General features: G+C 42.3%; 1 protein-coding gene and 1 pseudogene across 1 annotated transcript; both read right to left on the minus strand.

The window, feature by feature from the left end:
* On the minus strand, positions 1-983 carry LOC127780565 (dirigent protein 5-like; annotated as a pseudogene).
* A 4,787-nt stretch (positions 984-5,770) lies between these two features.
* Positions 5,771-6,768, minus strand: LOC127780563 (dirigent protein 5-like). The gene has a single exon (XM_052307489.1). The coding sequence runs from the start codon at positions 6,613-6,615 to the stop codon at positions 6,007-6,009; it is 609 nt and encodes a 202-aa protein (XP_052163449.1). The 5' UTR covers positions 6,616-6,768; the 3' UTR covers positions 5,771-6,006.
* Positions 6,769-11,142: the final 4,374 nt, after the last annotated feature.

The raw sequence follows: 11,142 nt of genomic DNA on the forward strand, positions 1-11,142 counted from the left end.
CCTTCTTTTTTTTTTCTTTATTGAATGAAATGAAATGGAGGTGCGATATATTCTGCACACAGTACACACAGGTGCATTTTGCACACGCGCGCGCGACGTGCATATATACGACTCGCCGCGCGTAAAGACGGAGAAATATCGATTGAGATGGAAATTACTCCAAAACACACACACACACACACACACAACGATCATGTTTAATACTAGGATTCCACACACCGCTTATGCATATATCTGATCAGAAGTAGCATTCGTAGAGCTTGATGTCCATCTGCACCCGGAAGTATTTGAATCCCTCGATGGCGTCGGTACGGAGGGTGGCGACGCCGCGGGACATGAAGAAGTCGCCGGTGCCGCCGACGACGGAGATGTCCCTCGTCGCGGCGTTGGGGTTGGCGCCCATGAGGTTGAGCGTGCCGCGGTGCGCCGTGGAGTTGAACACCACGGAGAAGGCAAACCACGCGCTGAAGTCGTCCTTCTTGTCGAGAAGGTAGAGCCCCTGCGCCCTCACCGCCGTCTCCTCCAGCGACGGCGGCAGCGCCCTCCCCTCCGTCATCGGGTCGTTGAACACCACCACCCTGCCGAAGAAGTAGCCGGGGCTCGACACGGCGGTGCTCAGCGGCGTCGGCTTGGTGGCCGCCGCCGACGTGGAGTTGGAGGTGCTGTTGCTGAAGTCGTAGAGGATGTCCTCATCTCCATGCATGGCTCGTCGTCGTAGCTCCTCCTGCTGCTGCTCCGGCGGCCATGGGCGACGCTCGCCGAGGTGAGGCTGACGAGGAAGATGGCGGCGACGATCAGAGACGCCATGGACCAAGCTGTCATCGATCAGAGACACCAGTGTAATGCAGCTAGCAAAGTAGCTAAACTTAATTAACTATTCCAATTGAATAACCTGTGATCGATCAGCTCGATCGAGAGAGAATTAAGCTAAGCTAAGCTAAGCTAAGCGCGCGCATGTAAGACAGTACGTGTGTTGCTGCAGCTTATATTAGCTGTGATGTGGAGGTCGAGTTGTGCACTTCTGCATGCTTATTTATAGGAGATGGCAGTAAAAGGAATACTCTCCTGTCCTAAAATAAACTAACCTCTTAGTATATACTTTCTCCGTTTTACAATGTAAATTATTTTAGCATTTTTCACATTTATATTAATATTAATGAATCTAAATATATATATATATATATATATATATGTCTAGATTCATTAACATCTAAATAAATGTGAAAAATGCTAGAATGACTTATATTGTGAAACAGAGAGAGTAATATACACAGGTGTCCTTCTGAGTGGCAGATTAATCCGAGCTGGTTGTTAGGATAGAAAGAGGAAGTAAGACGAGCATGCAAATTGTTTATTCTCAATTCCGAGTTGTTAGGACCTGCAAAAAAAAAAAATTCCGAGTTGTTAGGATAGAAAGAGGAATCAAGTGAGACGTACGCAAGGATACTACTGTTACTCCTGTTGCTTTAATTTGCTTGATTCTGACGCTGATAAATGTACTGCGGTCTGTGGATTATGTACCGTAAGGTTAGGTTAAGGCTGTATTATACATCCACATATTTAAAGTATTAAACTTAGTCTAATAAAAAAACAAATTACAAAATCCACCTATAATCCGCGAGACGAATTTATTAAACCTAATTAATCTGTCATTAGCAAATATTTACTGCATCACCATATTGTTAAATTATTGTGCAATTAGGCTTAAAAAATTTGTCTCGCAATTCATAATTAGTTATTTTTTTCGTTTATATTTAATACTTCGTACATGTGTCCAAACATTCGATGTGACAATGTATAAAATTTTGGCAGTGCATCTAAACAGGCCCTAAATAGCCAGATCTGAAGCTGGCTACTGCTGATTAGCTAGCTAGTGTTTGCTGGCTTTATTGCTGCAGCTGCGGTGGAGCTAGAGTGGAGACCAACGCCGCGTCCTTCCCCGTATGAACACCGTGCACGGGGCCGTGGCACCTTGTTGCCGCAGGTTTCATGAGTGATTTTCCCGGTCTGCACCCGAAGCCAAAGATTGTTGATCATCCTCCACCATGCAGAACCCTACTCGATCGGCGCAACCTCCACTTATGGTTTTTATTTTTTACATTTTAGAACTTTTTAAAAACTTATTTCACAAATAAATCTCTAAAAGAACTTATTCCGGGAATAGAACTTTTTTCGCAACGCCAATATCGTTGGCGCAGTGATCCAACATAACGACACTAATTTCATCGCATAAATGGATCAGAGGCATAAATAGTGTGCCTTGCACTGCTACTACCCTCAAGCAAGTTTGAAAAGACACATTTGGTTGAGCTGGTTCCCCACCGGAACCAGAGACGTGTTCCCCACCGGATTGAGATCCTCTGCATTGAAGAGTAAAATGCAGAGGATCTATAGTATTTTTGCATTAACACATATTTTGAGCCATTGGATCTTCATTAAACGGTACAGATCAGTCCACTACAGCACAACGCTACAGTAAAACCGCTCAACGGTAAAATGGTATTACTGTTTAGAACACTGGTGTTAATGCAAATTGTTGTAGTACAACTCAGATCACTGTTCAAACAATGTTCTTTGCATTTACGGCAGAGGACCTGCATCCGTTCCCCGCCGGTTCATGATAAAGTTGTACTGTTTAGCCGGTTCAAAGCGGTCTTTGCGCTGAACCAGACCGGGATGACTGATGAGCATTAGTTCGTATTTATCTGGTCGAACTGCTGGTTTATTCAACTATGCTTCAAACTTCAATCCTCTTAAATTTAGACCCCAATCCAAATTCGACTTCTCTTTTCATACACATACAATTCCTCTTATAAGTTATATGGATATGTCACCACCAGATACATTGTTCTCTAGCCTTAATATTCCGTATGATCTTTGTCGACAGGGGATACCCGTAAACCGGATATAGAGGATATCAGGGTCCGTTGGAACGAGGATTTACGTAGTACGACATCAAGCAAACAAAAGACAATGATTATACTTGTTCAGGCCCCTTGATAGGTAATAGTTCTAATCCAGTTGGTATGGGATTATATGATGAAAACCACAGATTACAAAGGGAATCACAGAACTCGATGATACCGACTAGACCGTAGTCGAGTTGGTCCGACTAAATCTCCCGGCGACTTGGCTCCTGTAGGCTCCGACTCCGTAGGCTGTGGTGGGTATGTTGACGGTAATATTCGATGCCTTATGTCCTGCCCGGGGGGTCCCTTATATACTGCGGGCCAATTGATCTCTATGTAGGACTCGGAGATATCGGACCCCTCACGATATGGTAAAGACCCAATCTTATCCGAGTAGGACTCCTTCCATCCGTAGATTCTGTTTCTATCACGTGATAGATTTCCTTAACGTATACGGAAATTATCCGTATGCGTGCGGGTATACCATATTGATACCTATCGTATATCCAAGGATAGAGGGTATACCTTATCCGTAACCCTGACAATCTTCTTGATCATTTGGATCTTAGGGCCTGTTTGGGTGAGTTTTAGATTCTGAGAAGCAGCTGTTTGGTAGCCAGCTTCTGAGAATCTGGAAAAGCTCTGAAACCCAGCTTCTCCAGCTTCTGGCTTCTTAGTTCATTTTTCAGAATCTGTAACTACAGATTCTCAGAAGCTGTGGACTGTTTGGGACAGCTTCTAGCAGAAGCAGCTTTTCCCAAAAGCTGCAGCTGGGACAAGCTCCCCCAAACAGGGCCTTAACTTCTCCCAAGTCTCTTGATCCATCATAAACATTTTGTGCAATTGATAAGGTTAACCCAAGATTTTCGAATTGAAAATCATATTAAGCATCTGTTGGCGATGCTCTAAGCTAGGTGGGCATATTAACACCAATGTTGTTGTAAAGCCATCAAGGTGGCAAGGTTAATGAGCAAAGCACAAATTAAGAAAGCGGCTTCTCCGACTGACTTTAACAACAGTTATTACATTGTTCCCATGTGTTTTTATGCTGCCAGAATATTAAAATCATGGTTGGAGAAAAATAATTGATAAGTATGGTAGAGTAGTTGCTAAAGTACGATATCTAATTAACAAGGACACGTTAACACAATAACACTATTGGAAACAAGTGGTCATCCTGGAAAAGGAAAGTTGGAGAACAAAAAGGAGTTGGAGAAGAAGGAATAATGAGAGGTTTCTTCTTATGGAAGAGGAAAGTTGCAATGATTGTCATGGGAAGGGATTGGTCACTGGTGTATTCCACCATATTCTCTCCGCCAAAAAAAAAATCCAATCCTAGCTACGAACCTGAACACACACGTGTCCAGGTCCATAGCTAGGATTGGATTTTTATGGGACGGATGGTGTATTTGGCAATGGCTCGACCAACATGTGACTATAATGAAGTAGAAAATAAATTTACATTCGAAGCAACAGCGAGTTGGAGACATTAAACATGATATATTGAATCTATAAGTTAATTTAATTTTAGGATATAAAAAGCAAATACATAGACCATATGTGTTGATAAAAAGTTGGTTTTAAATTATCAATGGGATGTCTTGCCTTTAATAGTTTAATAGTCCTATTACCCAAATATTAAGGAGTATTCTAAACGGTAAATCTAATTGGAGAGGCATCCACGTGCTAATACTCTAGGAGTTTTGATTGCTATTAATTTATTGAGCAAGTAAGGGAAATATTCCTATCATCTATGCTTAAAATAAAATTTTCTCTTAAATTACTCATCCGATTTAGAATCCGATGTGTTCGTAATAATTAAATATTTACAACAAGATCTCACATGATTATATTTTGATGAAAAATCACAAATTACTTTTATGATATGTCTAAATTACTTTTAGATTTCACTAAGTTACTTCTTAAACATATAAAAGTAAATTCAGTAAAGGCTAAAAGTAATTTACATATATTATAGAAGTAACTTATAACAAAAAGAAAGTAACTTTAATTAACAAATTATCATAATGCTCTGAGGTGATTACTTTTATTATTATTTTTAGTTAATTCCATAATTTATGCTGATTAATTTAATTTCTAGATAGAGTCATGTTTTTATCTCTACAACGAATTTACTTCAAATGACATGCTAAAGTTACCTTCGTTTTGTTCTAAGTTACTTCTATAATATATATAAATTACTTTTAGGTTTTACTGAATTTACTTTTATATGTCTAAGAAGTAACTTAGTGAAATCTAAAAGTAATTTAGACATTCATAAAAGTAATTTGTGTTTTTTCATCAAAATATAATCATGTGAGATCTTGTTGTAAAGATTTAATTGTTACGAACACAACGGTGTAATCGGATCGTAGATCGGATGAGTAGTTTAAGAGAAAATTGTATTTGAAGTATAGGTGGATGATGCCTCTTATAGATGGATTGGTAGCTAGTTTAGACAAATCAACTACCACTAGCTGTGTAGTTACGTCCTATTCTAAAATATATACGTTATATCTTTTGTGTCATAAATCTAGTCAAGGCAATACACATGCGCCGCCCCGGTAGTCATAAAATTATTGTCAGAGTCAGACTTAAAAAAAAAAAATCCAAAATGGTAGTTCTATCAATTCGCCTATTACTGATTATAAGGTAACTCAACAGTAATTTAGAAGCTCTTAACGACTTAAAAACTGATCATGAAAGACAAACTATGATAAAAAAAATTAAAATATACTCTAAAATTAAGCTCCAAAATCAATTTTTTTGTTACACGGCTGATAAACTAATGAGCAAATGATAGAGCAATACCATAAGTATATAGTATAACGAAAGAACGTACTACATCTTTATTGAACGAAAATAAAGCGGTGCATACATTGTTCACACAGAGAGTCGGAAAAAGATAAATGGGTTTGGGTTACATTTATTTGCACACTCATCGGTGCATACAGATACTGCAGGTACTCGTCATTAAGTAAATACTAATATCGAGAAACAAATTCCTTTTAAATAAACACCACATCAATCGACATATAAAACGTTTACTATATATATATATATATATGTTACCATGCATGCATCGATTAATTAGTTATCAGACGTAGCATTCATAGAGTTTGATGTCCATCTGCAGCCGGAAGTAGGTGAATCCCTCGAACGCGTCGGTGCGGAGCGTGGCGACGCCGCGGGACATGAAGAAGTCACCGGTGCCGCCCACGACGGAGATGTCCCTCATCTCGGTGTTGGGGTCGGCGCCCATGAGATTGAGCGTGCCGTGGTGCGCCGTGGAGTTGAACACGACGGTGAAGGCGAACCACGCGTCGAACACCACCTTGCCGTCGTAGAGGTAGAGCCCCTGCGCCCTCACCACCGTCTCCTCCAGCGACGGCGGCAGCGCCCTCCCCTCCGTCACCGGGTCGTTGAACACCACCATCCTGCCGAAGAAGAAGCCGGGGTTGGACACGGCGGCGCTCAGCGGCGTCGGCTTGGTGGCCGCCGCCGACGTGGAGTTGGAGGTGCTGTTGCTGTAGTCGTAGAGGATGTCGTGGAGGTACAGCCTCATCTCCTTGCACGGCTCGTCGTAGCTCCTGACGAGCCTCCTGCCGCCGCTGCGGCCGCCATTGGCGACGCTCGCCGAGCTAAGGAGGCTGACGAGGAGGAAGATGACCGCGGCGATCAGAGATGGCTTGGACCAAGTAGCCATCTGTGTGCCTAGCTTGGCGCGTAGCTTGCAGAGTAATGCAGCTAGCTAAGTAGCTAACAAACTTAACAAATTGATTAGCCTGTGATCGATCAGCTCGAGAGAATTAATAAGCTAAACGCATGCAATTAAGACAGTACGTGTTGCTGTAGCTTAATAATTAGCTGATGTGTGGAGCTCGAGTTTGCATGCTTATTTATATATAGTGTCCTTGTGAGGAGTGGCAGACTCCGAGCTAGCTAGTTGTTGTTAGGATAGAAAGGGGAAGTAAGACGACCGAATTGTTTATTCTCAATTCCGAGTTGTTAGGATAGAAAGGGGAATCAAGTGAGACGTACGCAAAGTTAGCACTGATGCTGATCCGTCAACCGCATACGGCGCGGCTCCCCTCCCCTGCTATCGAGATCCGGCCCTCTCCCTCCTAATCCAGCCGGAGGGGGAGGGCAGCGATGGTATAGATGGTCAAATGGACCGTCCGGCCAGGCACGGCTTAACCAACACGCCAGGCCAGCCCAGGCTTGCTCACGGGCTGCACCCCTAGCCCAGACACGCCAATAAGACTCATGCCGTATGTCGGGTCGGTTTGAAGACACGATAGCCCATCATATTTTTTCATAGAATAAATCTATTTTTCCTCCCTTATCTATTTGGTTGTATCTTATATGGCTAGAATAAGTCTATTTTATATCCCTCTTCTCTTTGGGCAGTGTCTTATATAGCTGAGTTAAGTCTATTTGGGATCCCTCAACTATTTCTCTTTGTCATGCCGAGCCGTGCCGAAGGAGCAGCCCAGGCCGGGCCGGCATGGGCACGACCCCAGCCGTCGGGCCTCGGACCAAATGGCCATCTATAGGCCACGGGTGGAGGTGGTGGCGTTTTTTTATTTGTTGAGATTGTTTTCGCTGGCGGATGGATGTTGCGCCTATGAAAAGATTTTTTTTTTTGAATGCCACGGGGGGGGGGGGGGGGGGGGGAAACTCCCCACCTGAATTAAAATTAAGGAAACATCAAAACTGTACAAACCATACAAGAAGAAAAGAGGAAGCATAACATAGCGAAAGAAAAGACGAAAGAGAGAGAGAGAAAACAAACAAGAGAGATTACATAAGGTAGAGAGGAGAGGAGAGGAGAAGGATGCAAGCCAAGACGGAAGAACCGCCCGGTCAGCCAGCTTGAAACGGTTTGCCCAAAGCTTGGCGTCGTTGACGCAACAGCGGAGAAGACGGTTGATGGATGGTGCAAGGTGCTGGAAAACAACTTCATTACGGTGGTTCCATAAGCGCCAGCAGCACAAGAGGAAGAAGGTGCTGTTTAGTCGTTCTGGAAGGTCTCCAGACCAGTGGATGGTGTGAATCTCACTCAGGGAGGTTAGCATGGGTAGCACCTGAATCAGGCCCTAGAAAGCAGAAGCCAGGGGGCAGGCAAGGAAGATGTGATCAGTGTCTTCCGGGCAGGTATTGCATAGCTGACATGTTGGGGAGGGGATGATTGACTTCTTGTGCAGGTTGACAGCAGTAGGTATTCTGTTCATAGACATTAACCAACCAAAAAATTTAACTCTCGGAGGGGCCGAGCTCTTCCAGATGAATTCCTAGGGTGGCCAAAGTTGCTGACTTTCCATGGTTTTGCAATAGAGGGCTGAAGTTGATATCAGGCCACTGCGGCAGCTGATTGAACTTTGTATTGTGTCTTGGTCTTGTGAGAGTGGGAAGTCTTGAAGTAGGTCTTGCAGCAGATGCAGTTGTTGTTGAGCCACTGTTGACAGCCTTGGGACAAGGGGTAAATTAAGCCCAGCGTGGAGCGCTGAACGAACCATGAGATGAGTAGTTGTGTTGTGAGAGAATAGGGCTGGGAACTCAATCGAGAGAGGTTTATCAGTCTGCCAGACATCAAGCCAGAAGTTTGTTCGACAGCCATCACCGATTTTCATAGTGGAATGAGCTCGAAGGACCGGCAGAAGAGTGATTAGGGTGTGCCAGTGTTGTCCCAGATCGGCTGAGCCGAGAGCAGGCGCCTATGAAAAGATGTAGAGGTCATCTTCTAAAGTGATTTTTGCAGGAGGGGTTAGTGGCGAAAATCGTCTATTTTCGTAAGCCTTGAAGTGCAAACGGGGTAGAGCTCCGCATGGAAAAATCTTTTTTACCCGTTTGCAAAAAAAACAGTTTTCTAGTAATGATTTGTATTAGTTATAATAATTAGCACTTCACTTTCACTACCAGGAAGCTTAATTTAGTTTCTTTCAGTTGGAGAATATGTTTGTTACTCTGTACCCCTTGATACACATTTGTTACTTATGTATCCCTGGAACAATACGTTTGTTACTCTGTACCCATGCCATCGATCAAAATCCTACGTTCGCCACTGCTATCGCCGGTTCACAACCACCGCAAATCCGGCCTGCAGCCTTGCGACCGACGGGCGCAGCACCGTTCAAACCGGTGAACATAGTCGTCTACAAGTACTAGTTATTAGAGTTTAATCAGTCTCAAAACAGCACTGAACAATGGGATAAAGGGGCCGGCAGTAGAGGTTGTAGGCGTTAAATTTTTCAACAGCATCATTTTTTGCTTTACGAATGCCACAGATTCTAAAATCTACTAACATGACAACTCAGAAAGCTCTGTGCATCTTTATCGGACTAATTAAAAATGTGAGACATTTTGCAGAGCCTTTAGGGAATTAAGAAATAAATTGAGTTGGTGCTATATACTGCGCAGGCATTTTTTTTTATGGGAAAACACAGGCTTTGCCATGTGATCCTCCGACAAGTGCGCCGTATTAGGCAACAAGCTAGCTTAGCAGCAAATGCAAGCTTTTCAGAATTTAATGGTAATTTTCAGGCTTTTCACGGTTTAAGTGGTTTGTACTGCATGTTTCCTGGCGAGCACGGGGTTGGATGGGATGAGATCATGACGAAGCCCGAATTTAATATGTTAGGAGCGGTTTGGATGGAGACTAACTTTGCCATAACTCCATTTATCATAACTGTGATAAAGCTACTCAAAATATGGCCAATAATTTATTGGCTACTTTGATTTAACCGTAGCACTCAACTAAACATTAACTTAAAAAAAATTGTGGCACGGCTAAAATTTGATGTGGCAAAGTACAATCACCATCCAAACAGACCCTTTTGTTGTTGTTGGTTGCGTTGCATCTCCGGTGATCTCTCTCGCGCGTGCATCAGCTGCTTCAGTTGAGGCGTCTAGAAAACATGAGTTGTTGAGGCGTCTAGCGAGAAACACGTAGTACCGGCGTAGAAAGCGGGCAGACGCACATGGAGCTCGTGATGCACGTGTGCGTGGCTACGCAAGACACATGCGCTACTACTGCTACACACCCGATTCATGAAGCATATCCACTCTCTGTCAACCAGTGCAGATTATATTGCAGTTCAGTTACTACTAATACTAAACTCCTGTGAATATAGTATATTCCATCTGCTTTTATTAGTGTAAAGTTAGGGATTTGTTAAAGATATTCATATAGAGAACTACTAGTTGGGGCCGTGTCAACTGTAGCCCACAAATTAAAAAGATGGATCGTGGCCGTGTGCGTGGTGAGACGTGCCATCCGCCTCTCGGTGAGATTTGTATAATCTCCTCGTCTTTATTTTTTTCTTCTTTCGTTCTCGAGAAATAAACACGAGCATGAATACTTCAGCGATTTTGTTGCTCGAGATTGTCCGCAACGCGTAGAGAAAAAGGGACCTAATCGAGGCGAATTTATAAATTGAAGCCAACAAGTAATGCCACTACTCCTCCTAATTGGTGGTCACCTAACCAATTAACCAGCTTGCATTTGCTGCTAAGCTAGCTTGTTGCCTAATACGGCGCACTTGTCGGAGGATCACATGGCAAAGCCTGTGTTTTCCCATAAAAAAAAATGCCTGCGCAGTATATAGCACCAACTCAATTTATTTCTTAATTCCCTAAAGGCTCTGCAAAATGTCTCACATTTTTAATTAGTCCGATAAAGATGCACAGAGCTTTCTGAGTTGTCATGTTAGTAGATTTTAGAATCTGTGGCATTCGTAAAGCAAAAAATGATGCTGTTGAAAAATTTAACGCCTACAACCTCTACTGCCGGCCCCTTTATCCCATTGTTCAGTGCTGTTTTGAGACTGATTAAACTCTAATAACTAGTACTTGTAGACGACTAGAGTAAAAAAAAATATTTCCGTATTTCTGGATTCGACCACAAGTAAAAGTTTTACTTTTAATTATGTGAACCAATCTCATACGCTCATTTCTAAATCCAACTGTATTTTCGGGATGTTCGCTATTGTACGTGGTTTGTATTACTTCCCCCATCCTAAAATATAAGTATTTTTTAGTATAGTGAGTCAAATATTTTTTAAAAATTTTTGACTATTAATAACAAATAAATTAAAAAGATCAATCACGTAAAATTTATGTTACTAGATTTATCATTAAACAAACTATCATAATATGTAATTTTTTTTTCATTTAAAACATCTTGATTTTATAGATATTGTTGGTTAAATTAGCATATCGAAAACTACGTCGA

The sequence above is a fragment of the Oryza glaberrima genome, chromosome 7 (genome assembly GCF_000147395.1).
Source record: "Oryza glaberrima chromosome 7, OglaRS2, whole genome shotgun sequence".
Classification (NCBI taxonomy): Eukaryota; Viridiplantae; Streptophyta; class Magnoliopsida; order Poales; family Poaceae; genus Oryza; species Oryza glaberrima.